Below are 18,484 nucleotides of genomic sequence, written 5' to 3'. Positions count from 1 at the left end.
TCTACTTTTTTTCTTTTACTCTAAGTAATACTCTTAAATACGTATATTACAATTCAAATAATGTCTATAATATCTACATACTGTAGAAAAAAGTAGAAAAACATTAAATATCTTCACATGATACAGAAAGAATTTTATTATATAAGTTCAATTGATTGAATTCAAAAAAATTATATAAATGCTTTTATTATACCAAATAAGTCATGATTTTTTCTAAGAACAATAATTGTATACATTCTGATAAAATCAATTAAGATAAATTCTGTGTCACAGTGACTATTGTACTATACGAGTACATGTAATTGCTTAATTATATAACTCGCACTGTTACTATTTCTTCAGTTCAAATCAAAGAAATAGTAACAATGTGAGTTATATATACATATGTATATATACACATATATATACATACATATGTGTATTTCAAATTTTTCACTAATAAACATTTATTAAATATTAATTTAACATCTTATTATTAACGTGTTATAATGTGCATTAAATAAACACACAATATGTGTAATAGATTATAGATACTTTATATTCATCAATAGCTTGGAAAATTGTTTGTGATCGTTAAACAATTTCTACGTATCTTGAAAATGCCAGTCTACAATTTAATGCGAGGGATTCAGCCAAGAATCAATACAATCACGATATTATTTTACATCTTGTCAGAGAATGTGACAAGGAATATGACACTAATTCAATTACATTTCTCTCAAGTCAATCACGGTAACAATTGAAAGTCAATATCACTTAAAATGACGTATATAAAAGAAGGACTTATTAAAGAGGTTTCAACAAGAAGTTATTGATTAATGGATGCTTCTTTAAGGAAGATCAGTCGAGCGTGTCATTCTTATTGGGAAAACAGAATGCCATGGAAGTGCTTGGAAAGGATCTTCGGGTGCAACCGTATGCGAAACAACATCACATAAATACAAAACCTGGATAAAACTTATCATGTAAATTAACTTTATTGAAATTCATCACAGAAAACTTTGCATGACTTAATGCTACATCTGTTTATAAATCGATCTTTTCCGCATTTACAAAGTACAATTCCTTTTTAAAAATAAAATTATATATTTTTCGTATGAAATGTTTTTCTATATTTATCTTTATACATAGTACATAATTATATAAAAATATAAAAGTATTCAAAATAGAAGAATTAAAAAAAGATAACATAAAATTTTGTCGCAAAAATTAGAAAATTTCTGTAACATTAATTTCTTTCGATGTAGTATATAATTTTTAAAAATTAAATTATTAGATCAATTAATAAAATTAGTTAATTATGTAAATTATTTATCTAAAATTTTGAGAAAATAAAAAAAATATTTAATTAAAATACTTTATATAATTTTTAATCTTTAGAGGATTGCAAGATGTTATAACGTTTCGAAATTAGTGACATATACATATTTGATTACACGCTAAATATATTTTGTTTAAAGCAAACTTGATTTAAAAAATCTCATGATTTTTAAATTAAAAAATTAGTGAGAAATGTATGTACGATATATACTTCATATATATAGATCATTTATGTACTATATTATGTAAATATAATTATTTATTTAAAAATTTAAGATTATATTTTATTAAAAATTAAACATATAAAAAATGCACATTTCTTGATAATTATCAATATAAAGAAAAATAGAAACAACAATGGCAGCCACGTACTTTTAATAGATTTGATTAAAAAAAGATTGACTTTTTTAAGAGATTTTACACAAAAAGTATGCTACATAATAAATATTATTTGAATAGTACTACTTGCATATTTACTAAGTGTAAATATATATATGTATATATATTTATATTTAATAAATACAAGAATCATTAATTTGAATTAATTATTATTTCTTTTTTTATCATATAATTTTTTTATTAAGTAGATAATTATTTACTGTAAGTAAATGTTAAGTTAGTATTATTGAAAAAAAAAATGTATTAAAATGTAATAAATTTATTTTTAATGTAGCAATTTTCTCTCTTTCTATAATAATCAAAAGTATCTATAACAGAGGATGCGTGTAAGGATTGAAATTTTCAATTTTCTATTTATCAGGATTATCAGACTTTCAGCAATCACAAAATTCTTCGAGAGCTTTGCAAGTTTCGTTTCCTATTAAAATGTATTAAGATTCTCTCATCGTCATTATTCTTACAAGTTTGGTACTTTTTAGTTGTAATATATATCCTTAATATATTAACTGAAATTATAATAAAAGAAAAATAAATTCAGAGAGAGACGGAAAATCAATTAACGTAAGTTTAAGTATACAAAACAATAAGGTTCGATTAAGTTTAAGTAATTTTAATGGGAATATATGTCACGCTAATGTATGGCCCTTCTAACAATCTCAAATAAAAACATATCATTATATTAGTAAACATACAATTAACTGAATAATTTAACAACTAGTAAACTACGCTTTTTATTTAACACGCTGATTAATTACGGAAGCGCAATTAATAAAATTACTTAATAACCGTCTTACGGGTACCCGCGTCCCGAAGAAGCTTCTTGGTACCGAATGATTCCCTAGTAACCCTGAGAAGATTCGATCTCTCTTCGAAGCTGCTTTCTCACGCCCGTTGCGACTCGTCCTTCGATTCCCACGAGCCTAACGGATGAGGCTTTGCCTTTCCGTGAAAAAAAAGAAAAGGAGAAAGATCCATAGTATCTTCTGAGAACTTTGATACCTTGGATTTTTCAACGACTACGAATAGGGGTGGACATCGTGGAAGTCGCACAGAGACCCTTAAGAAGAATTTTCTGAACAAAATTTTGCAATTGCTTTTCTTTAAAGACTCTTTTGTATTATAATACTAAGAGAAATTGTTTATTACTCAATAATTTCTTTTAGCCTAATTGTGTGTGACAGGTAGTCTAAATCACATTACCAGACGAGCATATTTTTCTCAATTCTAATAATCAATGATCGAAATGAAAATTTCGCAGTCTAAACATATCGCTTTAGCAGTTATTGCTTTTTAAATGAATTCAGATGCATAGGGAGACAGAGAATTTACATTTTGTCTATCTAGTGTTCTATTGGAGAAAATAACTTTAGAAAATAACAATGCCTTTTTAAATATTAATTCTCTCGACAGGAATTATTTTTGTGACATAAAAGTATGAAGAATCTCAAGACTATCTCATATGAAAAGGATTTTAAAACACATCAAGAAGAAAAGGAGAGATAGCCTTTTCTTCAAGAGAGTCTGTCGACAAGAAAGTATCTTATCGCTTCATGTTTGTTTCACGATGTGGATTATTTCGGCGCGACATCGAATCCAACCTCCCTCACCATGTTAAGAATTATCGACACGAAATTCTACGGGTTCAAAGGTCCTCGTCTATATACAACGCGCGGAGGGAAGATCGCGGAGGTGGATTCAAGGTTCGAACCCTCTCACGACCCCTTGACTATATCGGAGGACGCCTTCGTCGAGGACGCCGAGATCCTGCCTCGAGCGTGAGAACGATTCTCGCCCACGGTCAAATTCCGTCGATCGAGTATTAGGACATCAGGGTAACGCAGGAAGAAACTTTAAGATGCATCTGACGGAGTGATTAAGAAAAACAGAAGCTCGCATTTGCATAAATAAAATAAGAATAGAAATATCGAACATAAATTTAATATTTTAAACTAGTTTTAATGATTGATCAATATTTCTGTGATTATAGAAAAGTATCTTAACGTACCGATGCTTTTATCAGTTTTCAAAGATAAATAAATATTGAAAATGTAAAACAGATCTTTTTATAACTTATAATTTTTTTACAAACCTAATGTTTAAATGTTCCAAAATAATTGATAGAAATTTTATATTATTCTAGTAAAATAAAACGTTTCGTTACATCCGCGCTGCTATCGACAAATTCAACATATCCTTTTCACAAAAACGAGTTTAAGACAAAACGAATTAAAGTTAAGTTTAATTACTTTTAATATCAAGATTAATTAAAATGATCACTCATATGCTACATGCTATCAAAGATATAAATTTGTATTTAAATTTATATGTATATTATAATCAGACAATTTTTAATGAGTCATATGAGTTCTTTTTATAATAATAATTAATCTTAATAGAATATATAAAAATAAATAAGAAGATAAATAATTTTTTTTTCACTTTTTACATCTCATTTTCAGTGCTATAATTAGCTATGGATAAATTCGTATGTAGACATACTTAAAATAAAGCCTTCCATTTATAGCTTTGAACTAACTTTCACATAGCATCAATGGTATATATGGGTGAGTTAAAACGACACGAAATAATGGACAGAAGAGGCTATTATTCCTACATTAGAATGCATAGGCGTTCCCATAGGGACGCAGATTACATTACCCCCAGGGTACACCATGAATAGAGTTCCTTAATTAGAGACCAGGGTAGCATGGAATTCGAAGAAGCGTTCTTGAGTTCTAGGCGTGGTTATCGAATAATTTTATACCTACTTGAAAAGCGATCGCAAACCACGTCATTATCAATAGATCCGATAATAAATTTAAAATACGGACTTTAGAAACAGAAATATTGGATTCATCTCAATATGCAGGAATATTGGTAATTAATTTTTCTACCTCTATTTTTTTATCAAAAAAATTATTGCAATATGTGTCACATAAACATTTTTTGAGAAAAGACAATGCATTATATGAATTTCATGGAAATCGTCGAATTTAGTAAGAGTAGTAAAGTCGATAGGTTACTCCAATAAAAGTATATTACATAGAAGGTTCGGCGCTCATAGAAGCGAAAGGGTTGATCCTTCTAGTCGAGTTGATCTACTTAGATATCAGGAAGATAGGATGATCGAGGAGGATGTATGGGATCCTTCGTAGGATGTCGAGGGTTTTATTTCCAACCCCCTCGTTTATCTTGGTGATGTCAATAATTTTTCATTTGTTTCTTCTATTAATATGTCATAGTTAATAATTTAAATTTTTTTAAATAAAGAAGCAAAATGATAACGCACATGCTTGTGCTATATTGAAGTAAATATATCTTGACACTTCAAAATATATTTGGACATCTATGTCTGGATATTTATGTTGTTGCGAAAGTAAACATTAACCGTAGAATTCTAATATTCAAGTACCACGTGTCGTTCGAACTATTTTATGATGGGGATAGTATGGAGGGTAAGAAGTGGCACAGGGGTTGAACACGTGGCCACCAGAGCGAGGAATGTAATGAGAAAAAAGGCCTACCACGTGACCTTTTCCATCAGAGATGCATGCGATGTAAGAAGGTCCCGCTCGAGCTTTCCTTTAAAGGGGTTGATTTCAATTAGTCTCGAAAGGGTGCTTTAATTGAGGTGGTTAACCCTATTATTGCGGACTGCGTCTTTAGTGAGCAATATATATTTCCGTCCCCAGCATGTCGATTATTCGGTTCGAAAATAATTGATTATTCTGTACTCTCTTTTCCCTCTCGTGAGAATTGAGAATAATATAGTTTAAATAAATAATATATATAGTTCAATTAATTTCATTTTAAAGGAATAATAATTTGTTAAAAGTGGAAAAACAAATAATTTCATCTCTAGCAGAAATACCTCGTTTTCAGAAATAAAAAAAGGATACTGTTTGAAATGAAAACTTATCCGTGTACAGTGTCGTTGGCGCTTTAAAATACATTATCCATTCCTTCAATGTTTTGTAATACCATATGGCATATTATATGCTTTAGGCGCTTTTAATTTTTCATTAATCTTATAAAATTATTCTTTATTGTATCTTGAGAAACAGGTATAGGTCTGGTGTCCATAATTATGCTTTGTCATAGATACTTAAAATATTTCTGTTTTTTTAAATGTATCAATATCTTCATCTGTATGACGATCCAGAAGCAGAAGACAGTACATGCGTGAGAGAGAATACGTGGCTTGAGGATAAGCAACCTTCCACACATGAAGCAGAGCAGTAGAAAGTGCGAAGAGGATTCTCTTCTCGCTTTCATTGCAAGCCGCATGATATGCGAGTCACATGGGGTGGAGAGAGGGTAGAGGGTCGCGGAATCGTACGTGCTCCAGAAAGGATCAAACTTCCTTAGCTTGCGCCAATTTGATAACAAAGGTGGCAAGATGAATATCATCAGACTAGAATCTAATGCAAACGTACGAAAACCTTTATAGCAAAATATATTTTTTATGCATTTTATAGATGCGTTATTTAATGTTATTATTAAATCATTGTTTATCAGATTGATATCAAATTATTTGAGAGTACAAATTAATTCGATCCGTTTTACAAAAGATGATCGCCTCCAAAGACGAGTCATTTTTTCGAGATGGAATTCGAAAATTGCCCGAGAGATGGGAAAAAGTAGTAGCCAGCGATGGACAATACTTTAATTAATCTGTTCATTCATTTTGTTTTGAAATAAATGCATTTTTGAACACAAAAAACGGACCGAACTAATTTGTACACCTAATACAAAGATATCTAAAATCGTGTATGAAATAATCTCTCTTTAATTAGTAATTATAAATATTATTAATCCATTGTTTTTTTCTCAATATCATTTTACTCTATTGGTAATAATTGTATTTGTTTACATAAATGCATCTGAAACTGTCACTTCATATATACATATATATTATACATATATACATATTAAAATATAAAAATAAGGACGTTATTAAAACATGTTTCTCTTGTTTGATGCAGCACTTTGTTCTTGTATCACAATAATCTAAAATATTTATTTTAGCACAAATAGATATTTGTGGCAATTAAATAAAAATGTATTGACGTTTCATGTCGGCTGTCTTCTCTCTCTGAATCATTTATAATTAAATAACATCGTCATATGTCGAGAGTAATTAATTGGCAACAATTATCAGTTAGAATTGATTGATACCGTTTAGGACATTCCGCAAAGGCAATTCAATCGAATCTATTTGCGTCATTAACTTTTATTAGCAGAAAAGGATCACCACAGATTCTAAAGGTTTTCAAATAATTTAGGAAGCTATCAAGGCAATTTTGGTCAGGAGTTCCACTTATGCGACACCGCTAAATAGGCAATTGGGGTGCGGCGATAGACTCAAAGGGTTAATGTAACAAAGGCTTATATTACATGAGGTCAAAGTTCCCATGATACCTAACCCACAAAATTCCACACATTTGATATACAATTTCCTTAGCAATTCTCAATAATTTTTGCATTTAAACTATAATCTGCACTTTGTCAAAAGGATTGTAACCGATTAATTCTTTAATCTAATTACCATTAAAAAAATTGTAATTATGAGATATTTATACTCATTTAAGAATCAAAGAAAATCTCACATTTTTATCTTTCTAATTCAATATTCTGATCTGTTCTTTATCTACATTACGTTTCTTTAAAGCAAAACAAATAAATAAATAGATAGAACAATTCGACTTATGTTGAGATAACATGACTTGAACAATTAAAATATAATAATATAAAATAACAAGAATAGAGACTTGAATTTTATCTGACATCTTTTTGTAAATATTTTAGTCATGTAAAAATTATTCATTCAAATGGTCTCGGCATCAGTTGATTCCACTACTTATCGAGTTAAGAGCAAAAGATTTGATGAGTATTTGTTAAATATTAAACATGTGCGTATTTGCAAGTTCTGCAATATGCAAACGATGCTCGCGGGAAAAGCTCGTACACTTATGAAAATGCATCGTGCATTAGTCGATAAATTTACTTGAGCCAGGAAAATGAGTGCAACGTAGTCTATTACGCATAATGCTGTCTCCTAATTAATATCTGTGCAGAAATACACGAACAGATATATGAACTATTTGACTACATAACGAAGTAAATCTAGTTGTTCGACGCAACTGAAAAAATATGGTGCTCAATAAAACACTGTGTAAAATCTTAATTTAATATACAAATATAACAAGATATCATTTTAAATATATTTGCTAATAAGAAAACATAATTTCATCAAACAAATTGCAGGATTACTGAATAATTAATTATTGATATTAAAACCATAAAAGAGAATACTTGGTGGAAAAAAATTCTGAATGTTATAACAAACAGAATATATTGTATTAATCTGCAGTTTATGCAGGTGTTAAATTATATTAAGTAAACCGATGGTTTATTTATATTGTATGTGTGTAAACAATTTGAGTAATATAACTAAGTGAGGCACTTAATTATATTAACACGCGCACTACAGTATGAACAAATGCAATTCCTAGTAAACATGATATATGGGCGACATTACAAAATTAATTGCATACAGAAAGTAGAAATCCCGCTTTGCCGTTTGCTAATTAAATACGTGGCGTTTACTGTAGAAATTCTTTTCTGTTTGTCCATATCTCTTTAAATTAATTAATTAATTTGCTCGTCGGCGTTTATTTCAATTTTTGACAGAGAAACATGCAATTAATATTCCAACATTTCATGTGCAGCTTGAAAACAAAATATGTCCATAGATTCCAGCTGCAATGTTTGTGTATGTATAAATACATTTCAAAGAAACGTATATACGTAACTTTGCCTTGTAATTATCTTTTATTCGTTTACGTAATATAATTACGTAAAAATTCAATCAACATAATGTAGATTAATTTGTCTTAATGTAGACATATACAGTTTAATATAGAGAGTTCTTGATCTTAGAGATCTATTCGCTTAATTCATTGACGAATTCATCTAATTTCTTTCGAAGGATAATAACCGCACAGGTATTAACAGGATTAATATGAGCTTAGATATCTCTGGTTAGATAAGCGAAAGCGTTTTTTAAAGGTCAAGTTATCAGGACAACATGTTATGGATGGAAATTTCAAAGCCTGTAAGAGAGTAAATAAACTTAGCTTGTGCGTTCGATAAAACTTCGATCACTTGGTCGGGCATCAGGATTTCATCTTGTCAACGGAACGAAAAGTATACCATCGTATGTACATACGTCAGGATACATTCTTAATAATTATAAAAATATCAGACTTGTAATTAATAACTGTAAAATTGTAAGATAATTGTAAAAAATAATAATGGTAACAGGATCTTTATAAACATGAATGAAAAGAATGTGAAAACTAATTATTTCGAGCCAAGCAAATCAGACGTTTAAAACAGGACATAGATTTTTTAAGATTTTCTGACATGTGATTCAATTTCATACGAAAAAAAAACTTGTCATATGATTGATGGATATCTTCTATGCAAATGTTAAAAATGGATTATTAAAAGAAGAAAATATTAGAAAAAATATAATATTGAGAGAAGAATATTATAAAATATCCGATCTCGATATGATATTTATTTTCCATGTGACAAGTTGAGAGTATTTTTCTAAATTGATTTCTCACGATTTTGCATATTGCTCAGGGAATGGAAGTAACTCGTTACTTGTAACGAAGTTACAGTTACAAGTTACTTTTTTGGTAACTTTACTGGTAACTGCGTTACTTTCTTTTTTTGGTAACTGTAACGGTAACGAGTTACATTTTTTGGGTAACGGTAACGAAATTTACAGTTACTTTTGTCGTTACTTTGCACACGATTGAACACGGTTCGATTGGATACATGCTATTTACAGCGCTTATCAATAAGACTTGAAAGCCCTTAGACATTCGGCCGTATGATTCAGTAATTATTTTACACTTCTATCTTCTATGTAATACATAGGACATACAAATATTTCAGTTTGCTGCATATTTTACAGGTTTTAGAATTACAAAATTGTGTTTAAAAAAAATTAAAAAATAAATTAAATAATAGTAAAATGAGAATGGCTACGAACCCAAAAGCGAAACAGTTTAAAAGACGATGACAATAAGTGTGGAAACGTCGTTTGTTTTTATCTTGTTTTATCCATGTTGTTGTTCTAATATATATTTATACATTTAATTACATTGTCATCGTCGTTCTTATCGGAAATAAACTGTTTCATTTTTGGCTCGTAACCCTTCTCATTTTACTTTTATTTAATTTATTATTTGAGCCATTCTACATTGTTTTTTTTTTTTAATAAAACTATATATATATTTGTCAGTATTACATATAAAAAAAAATGCAAAAGTACATTTTTAAATTGATTTTAAAAAAGTAACGGAAAAGTAACGAAAAGTTATTTTTCAAGTAACGGTAACTGTAACGAGTTACTTTTAAAAAGCGATAACTGTAACTGTAACTAGTTACATTTTTTACTCGGTAACGAGTAACTGTAACTAGTTACTTTTAAAAAGTAACTTCCCATTCCCTGAATTATTGCTGTTGTATGCTTATATTCAGTCAATCGATCCATTAATTATAGAAGGCTCGTATTTATCATATTAACAATAAAATTACTAAAATAGATGTGTATATCCCACAAGAATAATCTCTCAATCAATAACTTGATTTATGGAATAAAGTTTATTAGCAAATATAATGCAGATATAAACATAAATATAAGCAAATATATGCAAATATAATTTGTTTTAACAAATTACCTATTTATTAATTTCAACAATGTTAAACAAAAGATAGCGGATTTATATATTTTAAACAAATTTGTACATTTATTCGTTTCGATAAAAAAATACTGTGAGCGCTAACAATAAGTGCAGATCTCGATAAATTTTAGAACCAACAATGCGAGTGCAATTGTGGAGAGAGGAACATTTTCGGATAATTGCCTAATAATTCTCAGTTAATCGATAAATCATCCCAAGATGCCTTTCCATGGGAGCAGCAAGCGCGGCCTTCGCATTCGTGAAAAGGACGAGACAATGGCCGGGCCTCGTGAATGACCGATCAAGGCCGTTTCCCATGGATAGGACAGGTCAATGGTCCCGGTACCACGATGCTCTTAAAAGAGCACATGGGACCCCTTCGTCTTCAGTTTCCCGGCAGTTCTCGTGCTGTGCGGATCGCCTCGTATTTAATGCACGTATACGCGATATCAGGAGACACGGCAGTGTCTCAGCGCTAAGACATTTAAACTTACACACGATACCTGCACTCTAAACGTTATATGCTTATTCGTGTGATTTATTGTAATTTCTATTATATTGTAATAATATTAACAAACATATGACAATTGCGGAGATCATTGTCACGCTTTTTCCACGTTGCTCTATAATTTATGAATTGAAAAAGTTTGTGGAGTTTTCTTTTTGACATATGTGATGTTAACTTATTAATATTTCAAACTATATTTGATATCTGATAATACTTTATATTATATTATAATCTTTTATCATACACTTGACATAAGCTTGACAAGAAGATCGATCGGCGATAGCTTATCACGCGTCGCAATATTGTTCCCACAATATACATTATGCAAAAATTACTTACCCGATGGATGATTAGATTGCAAATTGTAGTCATCGACTTGTAATGTGCTGTTCGGCCCAGTTCTGGTAAATCTAACCACATGATATTGGTTGTCGTTAACTTTCACGCCAACTTCGCCTATTGGATGATCGTTGGTGCCCATATTATAAACCGCGAAAACGTTACCTTCCACCTATGAAACGAATAAATTATTCATTTCTGTTACATTGAAATTTGATTTTTTATTTGTACCAATTATAATACATTAAATCGATGGAATAGAAATTTCCAAAATATTAAATAAATTAATAAATTAAAAATATTTGATATATAATATGTTAGTTCATATTATATGTCTAATAATTATGCATTAAAAAATACATTCAACGAATACTATTACTTATATATGTACATACTAAATCAGAGATTTCCAAAAGATAGGTCATGACTCAATGTTATTTAAATTACACTTCATCATTTTGTGTAGTTGTATAAAGTTGCCTACGTGCACGTCCTTTCACAATTTCGTACATATGTAAAGTTAAATTTTCAACGGTGGTAGAAATTAAAACGAAATTTCGAAATAAACTTTAATTATCAAACTTCTTGCGTCTAAAAATAACTTATGTTAACGTCAGACCTGTTATCAACAGAATAGGAAATCGGGACATTCTTATCATATATGTCATTATAAATATACTAATTTATTTCGTTATCTGAGAAATGCAACAGATTTATAAAATTGCATTCAATAAAAAAATAAAAAGTAGGAATATACATACATAAAATAAAATATATAAATAAAATAGTATAAATTAGTTAATTTATTCGTCTTTTGTTTTATCATATTTGTTAAAACCAGAATAGTTGCAAATGTTTATTGTTTTAAAAAGTCGCGGTCTGCACAAGTTTGAATTATATAATCTATATAATACATATACATATATTATATGTATACATGTATAGTACTTCATAATAAAAGTATGTGTAAATTTAATATTATATACTAACAATTTCAATTTCGAGATAATCGTTACTCGACGCAGATTCTATCCTAAGCAATACAGCGTCATTAATGCTGGTGACGAAACCCAAGGCCACAGTATCCCTTTTCATTTCCGGTCGACGATCAGGCGGAAAGGTATACGTGATAATTCCTCTTCCAGCTCCGAATTCATAAGCGATAGCTTCTGCGAAGTAAAACATATTGATATTAAAATGATGTTTTATCTGTTATATATTAAATGCTGAGATTTTTTGTTCACGCTTCGTTATAATTATTATCTTACTATACACCTGTAAATCAATTTATTTTTATTCTAAGGTATATTTTTAGAAATGTCCTATTTATCAAGTTTATCAACAACAGCGAGAGATTATTCGAAAAAATATTTACCTCTCAAAGAAAGAAATCAATTCTAGTCAAATTATGAGAGAGAGTGAGAGAGAGAGAGAGAGAAAGAGAGAGAGAGAGAGAGAGAGAGAGAGAGAGGGGGGGGGGAGAAAGAGAGAGAGAGAACTAATTTTACATTCCTTTAATACTTATTATACTGTAGAAAAATTTAATAATTAAATATATATATAATATTTGTTATGTGGCTTAGAGAATATAAAATGAAATCAAAACAAAGAGCATACAGCTCTAGTTATAATGAGCGAATGTCCTTTATTAAAAAAATATACGTTAAATTTGTCTATCATCGCATATTCACGTCTATTAAATTTTAGTAACTTTATGCATAGTGTTATTACAATATAATAACGTCGTATACGCACAGAGTTATACTGATATAAATAGCATATATAATAAAATATTAATTATTAATTAATTAGCAATTTTTTTATGTAAAGAGAACAGCGTGAACGGATAATCTCTGTTTCCTATCTCTCTTAAAACAAGTACGAATACAAGCATCTTTATGATCCGTATTCATAATCAGACCTTATATTTAAGGCGTCCTTAAATTTATCTTTAGATGCTCACAGTAGCTAATAAAATAATTCGTAGAGCATTTGAAGATAAACTTAAGGAAGCCTTAAATATAATGCCTGACTATGAATAGAGGTATATATATTTCTCTTTTTCCTTTATTCCTTTACCATCGTTACAAGTCGGCCCGGTAAAACTCGTCATGTCGCAGTCGCATGTGTAGCTATTCCACTGTTGCACGCATGTTCCATGATTGGCACAGAGATCATGAGTGCACTTCTTGCCCGGATGTATGTTGGTGTAAATGTCGCATCCGGATGTGACGAGGGAACTTGGCACAACGGCATCGGTAATGAGGTCGGTACTTTCCCCACTGAGATCCAACGACGCCAGACACCCCTCGAATCCGTGACGGCTGAGAATCTGCTTTGGTAATTGACCATATTGCGCCTTCTCCACTCCACCTGAAATGAAGAAACGAGACGTCAAATCTTTTTTACGTAACTTTTTATTTTTTAAAAAAGATATCCTCTCCTTTTTTATTAATTCAGCTGTTCAAATTTACTCTAAATGATCTTATATCGTTTCGGTTTATATATGTATATGATTAAAAAACCCTCCGAAATATTAAAAATTTACAGAGAAAGGATCTTACGTTAACAAATAAAGTCATCAAAAATGTCAGAAGAAAAAATTTTTTAATAAAATATTAATAAGAAAATTAATTACTTTTGAGTTGAAAATAAATCCAAATAGATCAGCAAGATTAAATATATCTATGCTGGTTGTGATTAACGTTTTTTTTTTATATAGTATCATTATTAATTATTAAATCACAACATATAAAACAGATATTTAAAATGTTTACATATCTGATTGCATAAGTCGCGACACATAAAGCTTGTCGCAAGATGAAATTGCGAAAACGTAGACGGGATGTCACGCTTGACATAAAATATCGAAACCGAAATTCAGTAGTTGAATCAAAATCATCTATCTCACAAATTCTCGCAGCCTTGCGCGATATCCGCAGGCCTCTCGACAATCGTGGATATCGCGGGTGTTCGACGAACCGAGACGACCACACGTCCGGTCGATCTCGCCGCCATAAATCCTGCGGGATCGCCGCCAGTCGAAAATTATTTCGACAGTCACACATTATACCCCGTATGACCGCGTGTGCAGTAACTTCGAAATGCAACCGCTTGGCCAATCAGCTCGTATGCAGTGTGAAAATCTCTCACTCAAAATGCTATGTACTAAATATACGTGCTATATGTACTAAAGAGGAACTTTACGGACAAAATGAAATATGTAATACCGCAGTATCCTTTTCCTTTCTATTGTGAGATATATTCTCTCTAATACGTAAAAATAGATACAATAAATCTCAATAATAAACTTTTAATTAAACAGTATAATAAGATAAAGAATCAGAGATGAGCAAGAAATAAAAGTTTGAATAAAAACATTTGATTGTAAGCTTAACATGTCAATTCGACAGTGAGAAATTTCAACTGAACAAAATCTTCGTCATCGTGATTACGTAGACTTAAATTTTTAACTGACTATATCGAATTATGTAAAAGTTACTAGAGATATCTTGATGCAATATGATTTTGATAATTAAATTCAATCAGAGTAAAATTTTGATCGTAATTTTTGCGTCGAACTGATCTCGCGAATGCGTGATCGCGGTTTGGCAATCACTATTGAAGAATAATTGATGACTGATTTGCCAATTTATGCCAACCCGACGGTGAGATCAATAGATTTATTAATGAATTAAGCAACGAGAACGGTATGATATGGATCTAATTAATGGTGATTCATAGCGCGCTACGCTGATACCGTAACTGAATTTCGGATCATTAGTCCAGACATATAGAGACCTATCCTATCCACGCTAAAAATTAGAAATGCAAAAATATCTAAACGCTTTTTTGTCAGTCGGTATTACCATTATTTATGCAAAATTATAATTTATTGACATTTTGAAAAAATTAAACTGTATTATCTATTGTCAAGAAATCGTAAGCTTATCGTAGTCTGACATTGTTTCTCATAAATACCGCGGGTAACAAAACAAGACTTTTAAATTATAATTTAGTCGCAACCTGCGACTTGTAAATTTTTTGCTCGGATTTGTAACCAAAAATATAAAGTCATATTTTCTGTTTTACGCAAATGAAAAAGATATTATGTGAGCCACAAAATGTTATATATTTTTGAAAATGGCTCTTTGAAAATCCTTAAAAAAATTGCGCATCATTTTTCTAGATAATAAAATAGTTCCATATAGATATCTATTACAAAGATAAAATCGAATAATTCTTCATATAAATTATACTTATGTTATTATTTAAAAAGTTATACGCTTATACAACGCGGTAATTGCGTGACATTTCTCTCTTCTTCTCTGTAGCCTTCAAATTAATTGTGCAATTACATTAGGAGAGCAAAAAAATTTCAATGATAAATAATTCCTGTATTGCGTCATATAGAACGACAATAAAAATCTAAACAATTGAAATGTCACATTAACGTTACATAGAGAGAAATTGCATTATAATCAAATTACTCAAAATTATATTTCTCTAAATAATTAATAAAATGATCAATTAGCTTTTTTTATCAATTCTCGAAAATTTATGATGAAATGACAATTATATAGTCAAAGCTAGTATTAAAGATGACTCAGTATACTTTAAAAATCTACGCCGATAATCGACATATAAGTTTTTAAAATAAATAGAAGTTCCTGGTATGATTGGACGGCAATACATGTCATAATGGAAGAGAAGGAGGTATGGAAAAATTATAAAAATAAAAAAATAAAATTTTCAGCATTTCCTTACAAAAGTTTAATACTAGAAAGTAATGATTAATTACTTATTTTGTGAATATTAAAATCATTGTTGTTTAGTTTAACTTTTAATACTCGAATAAGTAATTTTTAGTAATAAATTGGATTTCCGTAACGCGATTTATACGTAAGTATATTTTTTGAACTAAAAAGGGTTCCAATAATTTACATCTTCACGATATAAGTATGTATGTCAAGGCAAACATTATCTATCGAAAGCATGCCCATTGTAAATAATTGTTCAGAATAAGGTTACCTTATCAAACATGGAACGACTGCATAAAATGGTATGAATGTATTCGTAATATTTTGGAACTCGTAATGCAGTTGTATATATCTAAGTAATATTAAAACAATATTTTACAAATATTTATTATTTTCCGTTTCCCACCGATAATTTCGATTATAGTTTTTATTAATATCTTAATATATATCTTTTAGGCCGGTATTCATAGTCAGTTCTTATTTGAAGACTGTCTTAAGTAATGTCTTAAGATGCTAAAACGGCCCTCTGATTGGTTCGTAACCTTCAAGACTGAACTTAAGACGGTCTTGAATATAAGAACTGACTATGAATACCGGCCTTAATGTAGTATATTTTTTCCCTACAGATGATTAATTCTAAGTAAAGTTGAAGTTGTCCAAGTTTGTCGAAAACAAAATCTTTTGATAAAAGCTCCATTCTATATTTTTCACTCTTTTCATATCTACTTTTTTATGTATTTTTTATATAATTACAGCCTTTTTAATTAAAAGGCTAACCTGTATAAAAGAGACTTTCTCTAAAAGAATATATAAGTAAATTTAAAAAAAATTATTATATTAATCAAAGAGTTAATTCGATTCAAACACGATTTTTATAATTTTACGAGAGTAAGACTAACGCAGTCATGGCTCTTATCAGCCAGCTATATCATTATCACGTATGACATATTTGGCGATGAGTAAATCGTATTAATCGTAATAACCAGTAAAAGTCACTCACGAATTTCGTCTTACATTGCGGCTGTGCTGCGGTAAAATGCCGGATGTACGGTAGTGATGGGAAAATTTGAAAAAATCGATTTTAAAAATCGATTCTCTTTTCTTTTAAGAATAGTTTTCAGAATCGATTTATTGACTTGGAAAAGAATCGATTCTAAAAAAATCGTATAAGAATTTTTTACTCTTTTTTACATATTAACCCTTTAAGGACGGGACGGACACTTTTTGAACGCCAACTTCAGCGCGATATTGGATAATGTTACGGCCAAGAAAAAAAATCTGCACCCAATGTTTCTTACGTAAAAAAGGCTGCTCTTTCAGATTCTGCAAACAGAATTGGTCCAAAACTCTTTCCAAAAAAGATACAGCTGTTTTTTTTCCAAAAAATCGCGAAATTTTTAAATATTTTTTTCATAAATCGTCAATTTACACCCGGAAACTGCAACGCAGAGGACTCGGAAATGCAAAATATCGCGTTCAAAATGTTTCAGCTTCAAAATGGTACCTGCGATTTTTCAAAATTTCAAAATGGCGATTTAAAAATGGCGCCAAAAGTGCAAAATTTGTATATTATTTCATTTTTAGCCAATCGATTGAAGTTTCGAAATCGGCAATTGCTCAATAACTGCAAATTTATGTTTTTAGAGTCGCTGATTACAAATATGAGGTCAGATTTTCAAAATTCAAAATGGCGGATCCAATATGGCGGATGACATTTCTAAAATATTAACGGATTTTCTTAAAAATGGTCACTAAAGGGTTTTTGGGGTCGCTGGTTGCAGATATGAACGTTTTTTGTCGTCGAAAAAATGGACGTTGCCCGACTCTTACCACGAGCAGGTAAACGTATCTAAAGAATCATTTTTAAAATTTTTTTTAATTTTTTAACTTTTTTATTTTTTTTTGTTTTTTTTTGTTTTTATAACTTTTTTTGTATTTTTTTTTATTTTGTGTTTTTTTGTTTTTATAATTCTTTTTATATAAAAAAATTGTACACAATAAAAAAATACAACAAATTATACATAATAAAAAAAGAAGATAACTTTTAACGATACGTTTACCTCCTGGTGTTAAGAGTCGGGCAACGTCCATTTTTTTGACGACAAAAAACGTTCATATCTGCAACCAGCGACCCCAAAAACCCTTTAGTGACCATTTTTAAGAAAATCCGTTAATATTTTAGAAATGTCATCCGCCATATTGGATCCGCCATTTTGAATTTTGAAAATCTGACCTCATATTTGTAATCAGCGACTCTAAAAACATAAATTTGCAGTTATTGAGCAATTGCCGATTTCGAAACTTCAATCGATTGGCTAAAAATGAAATAATATACAAATTTTGCACTTTTGGCGCCATTTTTAAATCGCCATTTTGAAATTTTGAAAAATCGCAGG

General features: G+C 29.9%; 1 protein-coding gene across 1 annotated transcript in view; it reads right to left on the bottom strand.

Annotated features, from left to right (window-relative positions):
• Nrx-1 (neurexin 1) overlaps positions 1-18,484 on the bottom strand; it is a 246,604-nt gene that overhangs the window by 17,783 nt on the left and 210,337 nt on the right. Inside the window, exons 17-19 of the mRNA XM_018543777.1 lie at positions 13,408-13,701; positions 12,319-12,497; positions 11,329-11,500 (exon numbers count right to left, since the gene is read on the bottom strand). Of these exons, the coding sequence (XP_018399279.1) occupies positions 11,329-11,500; positions 12,319-12,497; positions 13,408-13,701 (645 nt within the window). The remainder of the gene's footprint in view (positions 1-11,328; positions 11,501-12,318; positions 12,498-13,407; positions 13,702-18,484) is intronic.

The sequence above is a fragment of the Cyphomyrmex costatus genome, unplaced genomic scaffold, assembly GCF_001594065.2.
Source record: "Cyphomyrmex costatus isolate MS0001 unplaced genomic scaffold, Ccosl1.0 scaffold398, whole genome shotgun sequence".
NCBI lineage: Eukaryota > Metazoa > Arthropoda > Insecta > Hymenoptera > Formicidae > Cyphomyrmex > Cyphomyrmex costatus.
Note: the sequence above shows the minus strand (reverse complement) of the source record. Positions and strands in the feature narration are given on the sequence as shown.